We start from the raw sequence: 18,481 nt of genomic DNA on the forward strand, positions 1-18,481 counted from the left end.
ATTGGAGTGATACTTTATCATTTGCCAGTTGACTGTGGGAATCACTGAGTAAATCTGTGGTGAATTAGCTGTAGAACTAATTTTTGTATTTTTAAAATTAAAAAAATGTATTCTTTATATAGATAGGGTCTCACTGCATTTCTCAAACTGGTCTTGAAATCCTGAGCACAAGTCATCCTTCCATCTCAGCCTTCCGAATTTCTGGGATTATAGGCATGGGCTACCACTTTCAGCCTATATTAACTTTTTAATGGCTAATATAGGTATATGCTACAAAATTTAAAAATATAGAGTACAAGATAAATTTCCAGGTCAACCAGTTCTCTTTCTTAGAAACAGCTACCATTGCCAGCTTCTTAATTATCCTGCCAGAGTGTTCTATGCCCATGTAAGCATAGATTACTCTATTTTTAAAGTAAAGTTATTCATTCACTTATTTGAGACAGGGTCTTACTCTTTTGCCCAGGCTGGAGTACAATGGCATGATCTCGGTTCACCGCAGCCTCTGCCTTCCAGGCTCAAGCAGTCCTCCCACCTCAGCTTCCCAAGTAGCTGGGACTACAGGCACAAGCCAACACAACTGACTAAGTTTTGCACTTTTCCCCATGTTGCCCAGGTGGATCTTGAACTCCTGGACTTAAGTAATCTGCCCACCTTGGCCTCTCAAAGTGCTGGAATTACAGGTGTGAGCCACCATGCCGGGCTGGCAAAGTAATTTAAATTAAGTTCATAGAGTAGTTTGAGTGTTTAAGATGAAGTTATGCTAAAATGATTCTTCTTCTTCTTTTTTTTTTTTTTTTTTAATAAAATTAGCCAGTCGCTATGGCTCATGACTGTAGTCCCAGTACTTTGGGAGGCCAAGGCGGGTGGAACACCTGAGGTCAGGAGTTCGAGACCAGCCTGGCCAACATGGTGAAACCCCATCCCTACTAAAAATACAAAAATTAGCTGGGCATGGTGGCACACGCCTGTAATCCCAGCTACTCCAGAGGCTGAGGGAGGAGAATCGCTTGAACCCGGGAGGCAGATGTTGCAGTGGGCCGGGATCACGCCATTGCACTCCAGATTGGGCAACAAGAGCGAAACTCCATCTCAAAAAACAAGAAGGGAAATGGATGGAGTGAGGAGAAAAGTGGGATGTAAAGAAATTCTAGGAGCACCACTGCACTCCAGCCTGGGCGACAGAGTGAGACTCCATCTCAAAAATAAATAATAAAAAATAAAAATAAGATTAGCATGTGATTACTGAGAATATAGAAAATGCAGAATGGGGCTGGGCATGGTCCCAGCACTTTGGGAGGCCAAGTTGGGCAGATCACAAGGTCAAGAGATCACAACCATCCTGGCCAACACGGTGAAACCCCATCTCTACTAAAAATGCAAAAATTAAATGGGCATGGTGACGTGTGCCTGTAGTCCCAGCTACTCGGGAGGCTGAGGCAGAGGAATCGCTTGAACCTGGGAGGCAGAGGTTGCTATGAGCTGAGATCATGCCATTGTACTCCACCCTGGCAACGGAATGAGATTCCATCTCAAAAAAAAAAAAAAAAAAGAGAGAGAGAAAACTCAAAATGGTACAAAGAATAGTATAATATTAATTATTTTGTAATATTACTATTTATATATAGTCAGTATTAACCTTTTCTGGCTCTTTTTTTTTTTTTTTTGAGATGGAGTCTCCCTGTGTGATCCAGGCTGGAGTGCAGTGGCACAATCTCAGCTGACCGCAACCTCTGCCTCCCAGGTTTAAGTAATTCTTGTGCCTCAGCCCCCCAAGTAGCTGGGATTACCGGCCACCACACACAGCTGATTTTTGTATTTTTAGTAGAGATGGGGTTTTACCATGTTGGTCACACTGGTCTTGAACTCCTGACTTCAAGTAATCTGCCCACCTTAGCCTTCCAAAGGGTTGGGATTACAGGCGTAATCCCACTAGGCCCAGCCTGGATTTTCTTTTATTGTATTTGTATGTCTTTTTATAAATACACATACACACACAATGTTTTTTAATTGGCCTTATCTGATATAGTTTTATATCTTGTTTTGCAGTTTTCACTTATACTATCATAGACATTTTCTTCTGTTATTAAATATTAAGTATTATTTAAATATTGTTAAATAATAAATATTCTTCAAAAATATTTTCACCACACGAGTAGTTTTTTGGCATGTTTATGCCATCTATTGAACACATTTTTATTTTCTTTTGAGATGGAGATTTGCTCTGTCATCCAGGCTGGAGTACCGTGGCACAATCTCAGCTCACTGCAGCCTCTGCCTCGTGGGTTCAAACAATTCACCCTGCCTCAACCTTCTGAGTAGCTGTGATTGCAGGTGCCTGCCACTACGCCTGGCTAATTTTTGTGTTTTTCAGTAGAGATGGGGTTTCACCATGTTGGCCAGGTTGGTCTTGAACTCCTGACCTCAGATGATCTGCTGGCGTTGGCCTCTTAAAGTGCTGGGATTACAGGGGTGAGCCAACACACCCATCCTGAACACACTTTTGCTGTTACTTAGAACGTACCTGTAATCAGTGTTTGTTTTCAGGCCCCTTCTCCATGACCTATTTAGAACAGCAGAGACATGAGTATATTCTGAGATCTAGGTTGGTGCTTGGTACATCCCAAGTAATAGTTAATCCTAAATCCCATACCTATCTTTTTTTTCTTTTCTTTTTTTTTTCTAGAGACAGAGTCTCACTCTATTGCCCAGGCTGGAATGCAATGGCGTGATCTTGGCTTGCTACAGTTTCTGTCTTCCAGGTTCAAGAGATTCTCCTGCCTCAGCCTCCCAAATAGCTGGGATTACAGGCATGCACCACCCCGCCCGACTAATTGTTTTGTTTTTAAGTAAAGATAGGGTTTCACCATGTTGGCCAGACTGGTCTCAAACTCCTGACCTCAGACTGGTCTCAAACTCCTGACCACTTGCCTCTGCCTTCCAAAGTGCTGATATTACAGGTGTGAGCCACTGTGCCTGGCTGCATACACATCTTTTTCTTTTCTTTTTTTTTTGAGATGGAGTCTCACTCTTTCACCCAGGGGTGGAGTGCAGTGGCGTCATCTCTTGGCTCACTACAACCTCTGCCTCCCGGATTCAAGCGATTCTTCTGCCTCAGCCTCCAGAGTAGCTGGGATTACAGGCGCGCACCACCATGCCCAGCTAATTTTTGTATTTTTAGTAGAGACGGATTTTCACCATGTTGGTCGGACTGGTCACGAACTCCTGACCTGGTGATCTGCCCACCTCGGCCTCCCAAAGTGCTGGGATTACAGGCGTGAGCCACCGCGCCTGGTCTGCACAGGAATCTTCTATGAAAGGATTGATTACAGTACTCTCTTTGAATGGGGCTGGGGTCCCAATTTATGTACTTTTGTGACTAGGTATTAAGTAGTTGAGAGCTGTTGTGACCTGGGAATGGATGATTTCCTAACGGCATTGATTTTTTAATGTCCTTAAAATACTCTGCTAGCCAAACAAAACACAGCTGATCTTCAAACCCACCAGTTTTCCCACCCACGTACTAGGAATAAAAGTGGACCTGTTTTCCAAATGTGAAGAGATATAATCAACACTTTTAAATTTTGTTTTAATTCAGAGAGAAACCTAGGTATCTAGGTAGTTGGCAAGAAGAAACCATTAGAGGCCAGGTGTGCCGACTCATACCTGTAATCCCAACTCTTTGGGAGGCCTAGGCAGGAGTACTGCTTATGTCCAGAAGGACAGCTTGAGCCCAGGAGTTGGAGACCAGCCTGGGTAACATAATAAGACCCTGTCTCTACGAAAAAAAATTTTTTTTAGTTGTGTATGGTAATGCATTCCTGTAGTCCCAGCTCCTCGGGAGGGTGAGATCTGAGGATCACTTGAGCACAAAAGATTGAGGTGGCAGAGCTGTGATCACGCCACTGCACCTCATCCTGGGTGACAGCGCATGACCCTTTCTGAAATCTAACAAACAAAAACAACCATTAGAGAACCTACACAATGAAAAGAAGTACAATCTACAGTTTGAAACTCAAGCAATTAAAAGAAAGAAATGCCAGAAATAGGATCTCTAGAAAATGTAGCAACTTGGAACCAGTCATTATCAGAGAAAGGTGGCACCATGAATGCTGTTTATAAAAGTTGATAATGTAAATAGCTGGACACAGTGGCTCACACCTATAATCCCAGCACTTTGGGAGGCCAACATGGGAGGATCACTTGAGCCCAGGAGTTCGAGAACAGCTTGGGCAACAAAGTGAGACCCTGTCTCTACAAAAATAAAAATTTAAAAATTGGCTAGGCACAATGGCACATGCTTGTAGTCCCAGCTACTTGGGAGGCTGAGGTGAGAGGATTGCTTGAGCCCAGGAGTTTGATGTTTCGGTAACCTGTGATCATGCTACACTGGGCAATAAATAACCTGGGCAACAGAGCAAGACTCTGTCTCTAAAAAAATAAAAATATAGGCCGGGCGCAGTGGCTCATGCCTGTAATCCCAGCACTTTGGGAGGCTGAGGCGGGCAGATCACCTGAGGCCAGGAGTTTGAAACCAGCCTGACCATCATGGTGAAACCCCGTCTCTACTGAAAATACAAAAATTAGCTGGGCATGGTGGCACGTGCCTGTTACCCCAGCTACTTAGGAGACTGAGGCAGGAGATTCGCTTGAACTCCGGAGGCGGAGGTTGCCATGAGCTGAGATTGCGCCACTGCACTCCAGCCTGGGTGAGAGAGCGAGACTCTGTCTCAAAAAATAAATAAATAAAATTTTAAAAATGAATTTAAAAAGAAAGGCTTACTTGGTGTTTGTCTGCTAGTAGTTCCCTAGAACTTGTCTTCTCTTCATTGCACGCAATATAATTTTACATCTTTGAACTTAACATACTTTTTATAATTAGATTTATAGATTTTAACGGATAGTTGTTGCGTGGAAGAAACATATTAAACATTTAAGCAAAAAAGAGAAAAGCAGATGAGGTAAATGTGTTGGAGTCAGTATGAAGTTGAAGATATTAATGAAGTTTTATTAGTTTCTTTATAGTTTAAGAAAATAATTGGCTGAGTGTGGTGGCTCAAGCCTATAATGCCAGCACTTTGGGAGGCCAAGGCAGGAGGACTGTTTGAAGCCAGGAGTTTGAGACCAGGCTGGGCAACAAAGTGAGACCATGTTGCTGTTTAAAAAAAAAAAAAAAAAAAAATTGGCTGGGCACAGTGGCATGTATCTGTAATCCTAGCTACTTGGGAGGCTGAGATGGGAGCATCACTTGAGCCCAGGAATTGGAGGCTGCAGGGAGCTATGATCAAGTCACTGTGCTCCAGTTTGGGCAACAGAGTGAGACCCTGTCTTAAATAAATAAATATGCTTAGAAATCACATTAATATATCTATTTTGTTTTATAAACAACTTAGTTCTTTTAGTGTGTTGTGTTACCATTGTCTTGATTTTTAAAAGCCTGAATGAATTAATCCCAAAATTTGCTTCTCTTTATTTTCTTTTTGTAGCCTGAGTTTGTCATTTGTGTATGAAAGATGTTTAACTAATATTTTGTTTTTTGTCGACTCTTTAAAAAAATTCAAAACAGCCCAGCGGTCTGCTCAAGAACTTCCTCATATTGAGAAGTACAGTATCAACAGTTGTTCTGTAAATGGAGGTCATGAAATGATTGTGACTGGATCTAATTTTCTTCCAGAATCCAAAATCATTTTTCTTGAAAAAGGACAAGGTAAGTAATATATGAGTTGATTGACTTCAAACTAAGGGGCAAAGGGTAAAATAAATTATTTAGATGTTTCAGTAACAAAAATTACAAAGTAGTTTTCATAAAGCTATGGGTGTCATTTTGCACTAGAGTCTATTTTAAACCAAATATTTATTAAATTTTCATATAAATGTTAAATTATTTTTAAGGAGCTGGGCATGGTGGCACATGCCTATAGTTCCAGCCACTCAGGCTGAGGCAGGAGGATCACTTGAGCCCAGAAGTTCTAGGTTACAGTGAGCTCTGATTGTTCCACTTCACTCCTCAGCCTGGGCAACAAAGTGAAACCTTGTTTCTAAATAATATAATAATAATAGTAATTTAAGATGTCTGAAAAGTAGAATTCCCCCAGCAACTCTACTCCTAGGTATATACTTGAAAGGGTTAGAAATACATGTCCATACATAAACTTACAGACAAGTATTTATAGCAACTTTATTTATAATTGCCAAAAAAAATGTAAACAACCTAAATGCTCACCAACTGATAAATGGAAAAACAAAATGTGATATATCCACACAGTGGAATATTATTTAGTCATAAAAATTAATGAAGTACTCCTACATGCTGCAGCATGGATAAACCCTGAAAATAGGCTCAGTGAAGGAAGCCAGCACAAAAGGACACATAGTATATGACCCCATTTATATAAAATGTCCAGTATAGGCAATCCAGAAACCAAAAGTAGATTACTGGTTACCAGTGGTTGGAGGAAGTTGTCAGTGGTAAGTGACTGCTGATGGGGACTGGGTTTCCTTTTGGAGTGATGGAAATGTTCTGGAATTAGTGGTGATGGTTGTACTGCTCTGTGAATATCCCCCAACCCTCTGAGTTGTATACTTTAAAAGGATGGATTTTATAGTATTTGAATTATACCTCAATTATTTTTAAAGTAGAAGAATTCATGTTTATCAGGGTGTTTGATTTTTTCTTTTCTTTTCTTTTCTTTTTTTTTGAGAGGGAGTCTCGCTCTGTTTCCCAGGCTTCAGTGCAGTGGCACGATCTCGGCTCACCGCAGGCTCCGCCTCCTGGGTTCACGCCATTCTCCTGCCTCAGCCTCCCAAGTAGCTGGGACTACAGGTGCCCACCACCACGCCTGGCCAATTTTTGTGTTTGTAGTAGAGACGGGGTTTCACCATGTTAGCCAGGATGGTCTCAATGTCCTGACCTCGTGATCCACCCATCTCGGCCTCCCAAAGTGCTGGGATTACAGGTGTGAGCCACCGTGCCCGGCCTTGATTTTATTCTTTCTTGTGCATATTTAAAACACGTTTACGTCAGTTATTTCCTCTCAGTTTTAAAAACATTTAGAACTTATGGCCGAGCACGGTGGCTCAAGCCTGTAATCCCAGCACTTTGGGAGGCCCAGACGGGCGGATCACGAGGTCAGCAGATTGAGACCATCCTGGCTAACATGGTGAAACCCCGTCTCTACTAAAAAATACAAAAAAAAAAACTAGCCGGGCGAGATGGCGGGCGCCTGTAGTCCCGGCTACTCAGGAGGCTGAGGTAGGAGAATGGCGTGAACCCGGGAGGCGGAGCTTGCAATAAGCTGAGATCCGGCCACTGCACTCCAGCCCGGGCGACAGAGCGAGACTCCACCTCAAAAAAAAAAAAAAAAAATTTAGAACTTATGAAAGACTTTTTTTTTTTTTTTTTTGGGAGACAGTGACTTGCTCTGTCACCTAGGCTGGAGTGCAATGGCACAATCTTGGCTGACTGCAACCTCCGTCTCCTAGGTTAAAGCGATACTCCTGCCTCAGCCTCCCGAGTAGCTGGGATTATAGGCACGTGCCACAACACCTGGCTAATTTTTGTATTTTTGGTAGACACAGGGTTTTGCCATGTTGACCAGACTGGTTCTTGAACTCTTGACCTCAAGTGATCTGCCCACCTCACCCTCCCAAAGTGCTAAGATCTACGTGCCAGTCATGAAACACTATTTTTATAAGAGTAATATAACAAATACTTAAACCTACTGCCAAGTTTAAGAACTACATTTACCTTTGAAGGCCTCTGGGTCCCCCTTCTCAAATGGAACCGCCACCCGAATCAACCCTTGCTTTTTTTTTTTTGAGATGGAGCCTCACTCTGTCACCCAGGCTGGAGTGCAGTGGGACTTTCTCAGCTCACTGCAGCCTCCATCTCCCACGTTCAAGCGATTCTCTTGCCTCAGCCGCCTGAGTAGCTGGGATTACAGATGCCCACCACAACGCCTGGCTAATTTTTGTATTTTTAGTAGAGACGGGGTTTCACCATATTGGTCAGGCTGGTCTCTAACTCCTGACCTTGTGATCCACCTGCCTCGGCCTCCCAAAGTGTTGGGATTAGAGGCGTGAGCCACTGTGCCCGGCTGTAACCCTTGCTCTTCAACCATATAAAACTATTTATAATTGCCAAAAAGTGGAAATAACCTAAATGCTCACATCTTTTTTTTTTTTTCCCTGTTTTTGGGCTTTGTACGATATTGCCTGTATTCTTTGAAAAATTGTATTTTCAGAGGTCTTAATGTTTTAAGACTGATCCATGTAACTGAAGACCTTTCACTACTATAAAGTTTTTCATTGTATGAATGTACCACAATTTATTGTCATTTCTCTTACTGGATATTTGGATATTGTCCAGTTTTTGACACTGCTGTACCTAGTAAACATAGGCAAGAATATTAAAATTCTTAAATTTTGTTAATCCAGTAGGGGTGAAATGGTATTTTGAAGTTTGGGCTTGAATTTCCCTGATAGCTATTGAGGTTGTTATGGACCATTCATATTTCATTTGCTGTGCAATAACTGTGTCCTTGCCTATTTTCTCCATTGGATCATTTTTCATTTTCTTAGTGACTTAAGGAATTCTTTATGTATTCTGGATATCAGAGTGAATTGGGGGAAGTGCCTCATCTTTTCCCATTCCTTAACAGCATTTCTGTTGGGTACTCTCATATTCCCTTGCACATGTGACAGAGCTCACCTCCAAAACCTTCTGGACAGGGGACTGTCTTTGTGGGGAGCCATTAACTTGTGATATATTTCTATTCGTGGTTGCAGGACTAGTCAGATTTGTTTCTCCTTGAGTTTGTTCTGGTCATGTATATCTTTCTTTCTTTCTTTTCTTTTTTAATTTTGAGACAGAGGTTCACTCATGTTTCCCAGGCTGCAGTGCCGTGGTGCAGTCTTGGCTCACTGCAACCTCTGCCTCCTGGGTTCAAGTGATTCTCCTGCCTCTGTCTGCCAAGTAGCTGGGATTACAGTTGCCCGCCACCATGCCCGTCTAACTTTTGTATTTTTTTAGTAGAGATGGGGTTTCACCATGTTGACCAGGTTGGTCTCGAACTCCTGATCTCAGGTGATGCGCCCATCTTGGCCTCCCAAAGTGCTCGGATTACAGGTGTGAGCCTATGTGCCCGCCTGGTCATATATATTTTTCTAGGACTTTATTCCTTTCCCTACGTTTTCAAATCTATTGACATTAATTAGCTCACAGTATTCTCTTTTTGCATCTGGAGTTATATCCCCCCATTCTTTTATTCCTGCTATTTATTTATGCCATTTCTGGATTTTTTTTTTTTTTTTTTTTTTTGAGACGGAGTCTCGCTCTGCCGCCCAGGCTGGAGTGCAGTGGCCGGGTCTCAGCTCACTGCAAGCTCCGCCTCCTGGGTTCACGCCATTCTCCTGCCTCAGCCTCCCAAGCAGCTGGGACTACAGGCGCCCGCCATGTCGCCCGGCTAGTTTTTTGTATTTTTTAGTAGAGACGGGGTTTCACCATGTTAGCCAGGATGGTCTCGATCTCCTGACCTTGTGATCCGCCCGTCTGGGCCTCCCAAAGTGCTGGGATTACAGGCTTGAGCCACCGCGCCCGGCCGCCATTTCTGGATTTTTAACCAGTCTTTCCATAGTTCTTGGCTTTATCAAACCTTTCAGTGTGCCTTTCTGTTTCACTGATTTCTATATTTAACTTCTTTTCACTTTTTTTTGTTTATTATGTTTTTTCTTATTTAAAATTTTAATATCAGTTTTCATTCTTTTATCTTTTTAAAACGTAAGTATTAAAGGCTATACTGTGCCCCCATCACCTCTCTTTTATAATTTCTCTATCTTTTTCTACTGGATCCTTCTTCTTGGAGTTTAATTATGTTTATGTCTTCTCATCCTAAACATTCCCTTTCTCTTAAATCTGTCATCCTCTTAAGCTTTTGTTTCATTTCTCTATCGCTTAGCATCCACCCTCTCAAAAAAGTAGTGTCATTTGCTTTCATTTCCTTACCTGCTACTCTTTAATCTTTTGTCTTTCACTTCATTGAAATCATAATTGCCTAAAAATTTGACAGCCAGCTACTTCCTCTCCTTCTTAACACTTTTCCCCCTTGACTTTGTTGTTATCTGGTTCTCATACATCTTTATTCTTGTTCGTCTTTTTATGTGAATTTTTCTGGCTCTTAAATATAGATGTTTTCTAAGGTTTTATATTCATTTTTCTTCTCATTATCTTTTTGAGAAATTTTATTAGCTCCCAGATCTCTCTCTGTAGCAACATGTTTCTCTTAAACTTTAACCTGAAATTTAAAGTACCCACTAGATATTGCTTTATAAATGTCTCACTGAGACTTAAAATATGAAAACATACCTGACTTCACAAACTAGTTTATCTCTCTGGGTTTCTTAACTTGATTAATAACAGCATCTTCTCTTTGAGCTGGAAAGTATGTGACTGTCTTCTTCTCCTTTAAAATTCACTTCCCTTCAACCCTGACCCATACCCTGCCTGTCTTCAAAAAACATCAGTTCTGTTTCATAATTTATTAATTCATCAATTATTTATGAAGCATTGCTATGAGATATAGACACTAGTCTAGGCATTGGGGATATAATGTTGAATACAACCTTCAGGTTGCGTGCTCTGATAGAGCTTACATTCTAGTGGGGAAGCACTTATAAACAAATAAATGAACAAGATTATTCCAGGTAAAACTGTACGAAGTAAGAGGGTAGAGTGATAGAGACTGAATTGTGAACTGTTTATATCAAGTCATCAAGGAATGTCTTTCTGTAGGTGTCACGTTTTAGGTGAATAAGGAGCATGAGAAAGAGATGGTGTCTCAGAGCCATCCCTTCCTTTCCACTCTAAAAATTCATCTGTGCCTGAATACAATTAATAGGTATTATTGAATTCATTTATTTGACCCAGAGCTTCACATTTAAGAACTTTGGATTGAAGTTGAATCATGTTAAATGGTGACAGTTACTGGCTTTAGAGGAGATTACAGTTGTAAACATGTAACTCCCATTTTAAAAGCACCTTCAGCAATCCCCTTCATTTTCTAGGCTCCTTATTATGGTATTCAGGACGTAATCTGCTGCCAGTCTTTCCAACCCTCTTTCTTACTGCTCCTTGCCTCATACTTTATACAACATCACAGCTGCTTGTAAGTCTCTGTATCTTAGGGGTTCTTGTCATCTTGTCTTTGCTCATGCTGTCTCTTCTGTCTATAATTTACCCTTTCCTCATATGAGTTCTGTCTCATGTTAAGTCTCAGTTCAAGAGCTCTTCCAGGAAGCCTTCCTTGTCTCACTACCCCTCCCCAAGATTAGGTTAAAGACCCTGACCCCTGTGTTCTTGGTTTATCCAGAGTGTACCTTTATCAATTATTATACCCAACACATTTTATTATAATAAACTGTTTGCGTTTGCCTTTCATCCACAGGCTAAAGGCAGGGCATCTTGTCTCAGTTATGTCAGTAACACAAAGTGGCACATAAGGAACCAGCACGTGATTGCTGAACTGAGCTATAATTCTAAGTAGGTGTAGCACTTGCCTGTAGTATCTCTTGTGCAGCAGAAGTAGCCATTGTCTAGTTACTGGACTGGAAAATGGATGGTTACAACCTGGAAAACATTTGATGAAATCTCTCACGATAAATTTGCAGACCAGATGAAGAAGTGCTGCAAGCTGTGTGTGACTTAGTCACTGGGTGAATGCCCGTGACACACACACACAAAATGCTTTGGAATAATTGCACATCAGTTGGAGAGCTTTAATAGCAGATAAGGCTGTCTCCAAGTGAGTAGTTCACTTGGGATGAAGAGACAGAAAATGTGTTGGCCAAATCTTCAGGTGACAGAAATCTGGAAAGCCTAGGAAACATTTTTTAGGACCATCAGTATCTAAAAAATATTTTGACAAGTCAAGGGATCCAACAAAATGAAGTCTCCCTGCTGGGAGTAAGTAATGTTCCAAAGGGTTGGGAGAAAAAAAAAAAACTCAGCTGCATAAGTGCACAGTGTGGGAACATGGCAGTAGGAAGTGTATAGACACTTGGTCACATACTTAGTGTGAGAGTCAGCATATGGTGCTCCCAAGAAAACTTCCCCCCGCACCTCAAGAAAGCTTTCATTAACAAAGACACAGCATTTCCATGTACGGTGGTTAGAGCCTCAGTCATTCTGTACCACACTTGGTCATTTCTCACGTAGGCTATTCAGTCCTGGGCCTTGTGAATTTGGAGGAGCGTATTTAACCAGAGACCATGAAGTCTAAAATATTATGTAAGGAATAGGCACAGAACTGGGGATGCTAGCCAGTAGGAGAGGAGGCACAAGCAGATATAACAGCTTTTCAACATCTGAAATATAATCTCACAGAGAAGCAATCAAGATTTTATTTTGTGACAGCAAGGAATAATATTTAGACTAGTTGTTGGATACCATCAAGAGACATTTCATTTATCACGAGGAACTTTCTAGCAGCAATTATTATCCAAGATGGAAAGCGTTACCTGGTAAGGAAGTGAGTTTCCTATCATTTTAGTTACACAAGCAAAAGTTGGCCACCACTTGATGAGGGTGTTCTCAGAGGGCTTTTAAACATCACTTGGGTAGATGGTTAGAATGAGTTCTGTGGGATCTACTAACCTGGGCAGCCCATGATCTTTCTCCTTATTTTTTCCCCATTTGTACGCATTTACATTTTATTTTCATAATGGAAGTCAGTGGAAAAAAGATCCCCTTTGCTAATAAATTTGTGATACTACATGCATTAGATTTTGTCTGTATGCTTTCTGATATGAATTTCTTTTAACTGTAAACTCTTTCTTTCAATAGATGGACGACCTCAGTGGGAGGTAGAAGGGAAGATAATCAGGGAAAAATGTCAAGGGGTAAGAAATTCACCTTAATTCTTAAGAAATATTTAAGACACTGAATAGAAAATTGAATAATGCTGCTTTATGGTATGGATGACTCTTTTGTATATTGATTAATAAAAAAGTAAAATTAGGCCGGGCATGAGACTCGTGCCTATAATCCCAGCACTTTGGGAGGCTGAGGCAGGAGGATTGTTTGAGCCTGGGAGTTCAAGACAAGCCTGAGCAACCCTGTCTCTACAAAATATAAGCCATGTGTGGTGACATGCACCTGTAGTCCCGGCCATTTGGGAGGCTGACGTGGGAGGATCACCTGAGCCTGGGAGGTCAAGGCTGCAGTGAGCCATGATCATGCCACTGCACTCCAGCCTGGGTGATAGAGTGAGACCCTGTCTAAAAAAGTAAAATTTCTAGAAGTTTGGAAGTAAAATACTTACCTAGTATTAAAGCAAATTCAATTAAAGTTTAGAAAAGATAGCCAGTTAGTGTCTTGTTTTCTCCCTATTGCATACAAGGAAGAGAAACTAGAAATGAAAGATCGTCAGAAGGTTCTTATTGAAATTATCACTAATTTCTCTGAACTCATTTAGGAATAAAAACAAATTCAATAAAGAACATATGTATAGGCCTTCACAGAGAAATAAAAAAGAGAAAGAACATATGTAGTAGGTAAAAGATAGGAGCAAGACAAGTCCTTAGGGAATTGTGTACTTAACACACTATTTCTAACCCTTCAGCTATTTAGTTAAGCCTTCTAGGATTCTACATTGAAAGTTTTGGTCTTGTTATCGTGGTTGGAATGGAGACAGAGTATTTTCTGGGCTAGGGAATACCACTTCCTACAGTGCTTTCCAAAGATCTGGAGCAATTTAGGTTGAGGATTGCATTTGGTTTGGGGCTAAAGATTTTCACCTTGGTTTTGTAAAATTATTTTTGATGTAGATACACGTTTTGTTTAATGCTAGTTTACAACATTTTGGATTATTTAATTTTTTTAATTTTTATTTATTTATTTATTTTAGATGGAGTCTAGCTCTGTCATGCAGACTGGAGTGCAGTGGTACAGTCTCGGCTCACTGCAGCCTCTGCCTTCCAAGTTCAAGCGATTCTCCTGCCTCAGACTCCTGAGTAGCTGGGACTACAGGCATGTAACATCATGCCCAGCTAATTTTTGTATTTTTAGTAGAGATGGAGTTTCAACATGTTGGCTAGACTGGTCTCAGACTCCTGACCTCAGGTGATCTGCCCGCCTTAGCCTCCCAAAGTGCTGGGATTACAGGTGTGAGCTATTGTACCTGGCTCCAGTTTAGAACATTTTGAATGTAAAATTTAAGAAAATAAATCTAAACTAGGGCCGGGTGCGGTGGCTCGCGCCTGTAATCCCAGCACTTTGGGAGGCTGAGGCGGGCAGATCATGAGGTCAGCAGATGGAGACCATCCTGGCTAACATGGTGAAAACCCGTCTCTACTGAAAATACAAAAAATTAGTCGGTCAAGGTAGCGGGCGCCTGTAGTCCCAGCTGCTTGGGAGACTGAGGCAGGAGAATGGCGTGAACCTCGGAGGCAGAGCTTGCAGTGAGCCGAGATCGCACCACTGCACTCCAGCCTGTTTAACAGAGCGAGACTCCATCTCAAAAAAAAAAAAAAAGATACATACTAACATGTAATAATCAGTAGAGCAAAACATCTTACTACGTAATGTGTAAGACTTTTTACTTCTGCTACAACCAGAAACCCAATTGGGTGAGTAAAAAGCAGTTTCTCTTTTATTGATTAAAGGTCTTATCTCTTTCAAGACTGAAGTATCCCTATAGGAAATTTCCAGATGATGTATATGACTAGCTGATGTGTATAATTATCTGTGCTGGAGCCTTGTAATTAAGACTCATGAGTTGTGATGTGTTTAACAGGTGCGTTTCATTTTTAGTTCTGAGTGTAACACAATCTTGCTTTCCATCCTTAGGCTCACATTGTCCTTGAAGTTCCTCCATATCATAACCCAGCAGTTACAGCTGCAGTGCAGGTGCACTTTTATCTTTGCAATGGCAAGAGGAAAAAAAGCCAGTCTCAACGTTTTACTTATACACCAGGTACGAGGAGGAGTCATTGATGGTTTACTGTAGAGTTTTCTTTCCTAATGAATAAAAAGTTATTTAATGAATCCTATATTAGAATGCTTAAGGTAGAGTGCTTATAAACAATGGAAACACCAACAGATGCCCATTCTAAAGTTTTGTTGACTTTAAATATTATATGTGGTCTCAGTTGTTATTTTGTAATGATACATTATAAGGAAATTAGAAGATGAATGGTAGTTTTAAGGTCTTTTTTTCAGAAGAATTTTTATCAAAAATTCCCAGCATTACAGAGGGGCAGGTGTTTGTGAGTATGTGTGTGTTCCTGGGTCATGAACTCCTCTTGTACCCTTAGCACCATAAAAAGGCAGTGTGGCCAGACGCAGTGGCTCATGCCTGTAATCCCAGCACTTTGGGAGGCCGAGGCGGGAGGATCACCTGAGGTTGGGAGTTCGAGACCAGCCTGACCAACATGGAGAAACTCCCTCTTTACTAAAAATACAAAATTAGCCGGGCGTGGTGGTGCAAGCCTGTAATCCCAGCTACTCGGGAGGCTGAGGCAGGAGAATTGCTTGAACCCGGGAGTGGAGGTTGCAGAGAGCCGAGACTGCGTCATTGCACTCCAGCCTGGGAAACAAGAGCGAAACTCTGTCACACACACACACACACACACACAAAATGAGCTTTAACAGAAAGGTAACGTGATCAGACTTGTGTTTCAAAAACCATTTTCCCCATATTTCTTTTCTTTATAAAGTGTCAAGAACCAGTTTAATCTTTTCTGAAATTAGTGACTGAGGAGTGAGATTTACATGAGGTAAGTCGAAGAAGGTGATTCAAACACCAAGAGTGTTTTGAATATACAGACAGAACATCAGTGACGATAAAGAATATCAGGTTTTGGGGAAAGATGAGAGGGGATAGGATTTAAAATGGGCCTTAGAGGGGAGAAGGAACAGAAGGGAAAATAAAAAAGATGGATTGAGATGGATGTAGATGAAGAAAGTTTGTAGGTTTAGTAATGGAGAGTTTAAGGAGCTTGCATATGATAGCTTTAGGTTTTTTTCCACAAAAAATGACAGAAAGTGTCCTATTGTGAGCAGAGGGAAGCTTGGGTGATTTCACAGTTGGACAATCATGGAGAATGTTTGAAATTGTTTTTGTAAAGAGAGAGAAAGTTCTCTACAGAAACCTGGTAACATTCTAGACTTGATTGACGGGCACCATTGATGTTGATCATCAATTTACAGATACTATTGTAATTAATCCTATAATTAGGGGTTTAATTTTTTTTTTTTGAGACAGAGTCTTACCCTGTTACTCTGGCTTGAGTGCAATGGTGCCATCTTGGCTCATTGCAACCTCTGCCTCCCAGGTTCAAGTTCAAATGATTTTCCTGCCTCAGCCTCCCAAGTAGCTGGGATTACAGGCACCCTGGCTGATTTTTGTATTTTTAGTAGAGATGGGGTTTCGCCATGTTGGCCAGGCTGGTCTTGAACTCCTGACCTCAGGCAATCCACTTGCCTCGGCCTTCCAAAGTGCTGGGATTACAGGTGTGCCCAGGGGTTTAATTTTCTTTTTCCTCCCTTTTTGTTTTTCATACCAGTTGGTAACAAGTTGACCTACCGTTTAACTTTCTTAAGTAGCACTCAAATTCTTCAGGGCAGGTGGCAAGGTATGCATCTCCTCCAGAATGGAGTATAGCAAACGTCCTGTCCAAAAAGGTTATTAAATACTGTTGAGATGAGTGATTGTAGACTCTAACCTGAATGAGAAACAAGAGGGCTTTCCAGATTGCAATAAGAAAAGCAAAATCAGTCAAGCAGATTAGGGGATTTGATTACTACCTCATAATGGTAGTAATTGAAAGGCAAACCAGGAGAGTTTGCTGCCTTTCAGCCCATGAATTGGGAGGACAATAAAAAGGCAGAATCCTAGAGGATATTAATTTGGGAATGGAAATCGGTAGAGCTCTGGAATGGAAAGAAAACATTCGATTGCACTATAACTCATCACTGCCCTTATGGTTGATAGATGACAAATCAGGTGGCATAAACTAACAGAAGAATAGGCACACAGGAATGTTTGTATAGTACTCGTTCTGGTTGGTTACTGTCTTTCTCTGTAGCATTTAACTTTTTTCATTTTTTTCTAAAATGAAATTTTGAATAAAATTTTTCTAAAATGAAATTTTGAATAAAATTTTTACAAAAGCCAGTACATTACTGTAATTTTTTTTTTTTTTTTTTTTTTTTTTGAGACGGAGTCTCGCTCTATCTCCCGGGCTGGAGTGCAGTGGCCGGATCTCAGCTCACTGCAAGCTCTGCCTCCCGGGTTTACGCCATTCTCCTGCCTCAGCCTCCCGAGTAGCTGGGACTACAGGCGCCCGCCACCTCGCCCGGCTAGTTTTTTGTATTTTTTTAGTAGAGACGGGGTTTCACCGTGTTCGCCAGGATGGTCTCGATCTCCTGACCTCGTGATCCGCCCGTCTCGGCCTCCCAAAGTGCTGGGATTACAGGCTTGAGCCACCGCGCCCGGCCACTTTTTTTTTAAAGACAGGTTTTTTAAAAAAAATTCAAATTCTCGGCTGGGCACGGTGGCTCACGCCTGTAATCCCAACACTTTGGGAGGCTGAGGTGGGCGGATCATGAAGTCAGGAGATGGAGACCATCTGGCTAACACAGTGAAACCCCATCTCTACTAAAAATACAAAAAAATTAGCCGGGCATGGCGTCGTGCACCTGTAGTCCCAGCTGCTGGGGAGGCTGAGGCAGGAGAATGGTGTGAACCTGGGAGGCAGAGCTTGCAGTGAGCTGAGATCATGCCACTGCACTCCAGCCTGGGTAACAGGGCAAGACTCTGTCTCAAAAAAAAAAAAAAAAAAAAAAAAAATTCAAATTCTCTTCTATTCTGAGACTATCATTCTGTCCTTCCAGATTCCTTTGATCCACATATAAACAAAATTTTTTAAAAATGGAAATGGAGCCGGGCGCAGTGGCTCAAGCCTGTAATCCCAGCACTTTGGGAGGCCGAGATGGGCGGATCACGAGGTCAGGAGATCGAGACCATCCTGGCTAATACGGTGAAACTCCGTCTCTACTAAAAAATACAAAAAACTAGCTGGGTGAGGTGGCGGGCGCCTGTAGTCCCAGCTACTTGGGAGGCTGAGGCGGGAGAATGGCGTAAACCCGGGAGGCAGAGCTTGCAGTGAGCTGAGATCTGGCCACTGCACTCCAGCCTGGGCGACAGAGCGAGACTCCATCTCCAAAAAAAAAGGAAATGGGACTAGCCTGTATATGGTTTTGTAACTGAACATTTTAATTTTTCTTCATCGACAGAGTTTTACAGAATTGTAATAACTTCTTAGTATTCTGTTGTATGACCTGATCTCTGTTATGTTAGTGTTATTTTGTTTATCTCATTAATTTGTATGAATTATTTATTTAGAGATTTTAACCTTTTGTTTGTTTATGGCAAATAATTCCTTTTAAAATTTTACTTATACAATTTTTAGATAGTCGTATTGT

General features: G+C 41.4%; 1 protein-coding gene across 5 annotated transcripts in view; it reads left to right on the top strand.

Moving 5' to 3' along the window:
- Positions 1 to 18,481, top strand: part of NFATC3 (nuclear factor of activated T cells 3) — a 159,483-nt gene that overhangs the window by 95,381 nt on the left and 45,621 nt on the right. For 4 of the 5 annotated variants that reach the window (XM_033219765.1, XM_033219764.1, XM_033219767.1 and 1 more), the window contains exons 6-8: positions 5,567 to 5,707; positions 12,839 to 12,894; positions 14,843 to 14,969. In XM_033219765.1, coding sequence (XP_033075656.1) covers positions 5,567 to 5,707; positions 12,839 to 12,894; positions 14,843 to 14,969 — 324 coding nt within the window. Of the gene's footprint in view, positions 1 to 5,566; positions 5,708 to 12,838; positions 12,895 to 14,842; positions 14,970 to 17,890; positions 18,005 to 18,481 lie in introns of all 5 variants that reach the window. The other variant, XR_004439242.1, reaches the window with a different exon arrangement.

This window comes from Trachypithecus francoisi, unplaced genomic scaffold (genome assembly GCF_009764315.1).
Source record: "Trachypithecus francoisi isolate TF-2019V2 unplaced genomic scaffold, Tfra_2.0 Lachesis_group10, whole genome shotgun sequence".
In the NCBI taxonomy this organism is placed as follows: domain Eukaryota; kingdom Metazoa; phylum Chordata; class Mammalia; order Primates; family Cercopithecidae; genus Trachypithecus; species Trachypithecus francoisi.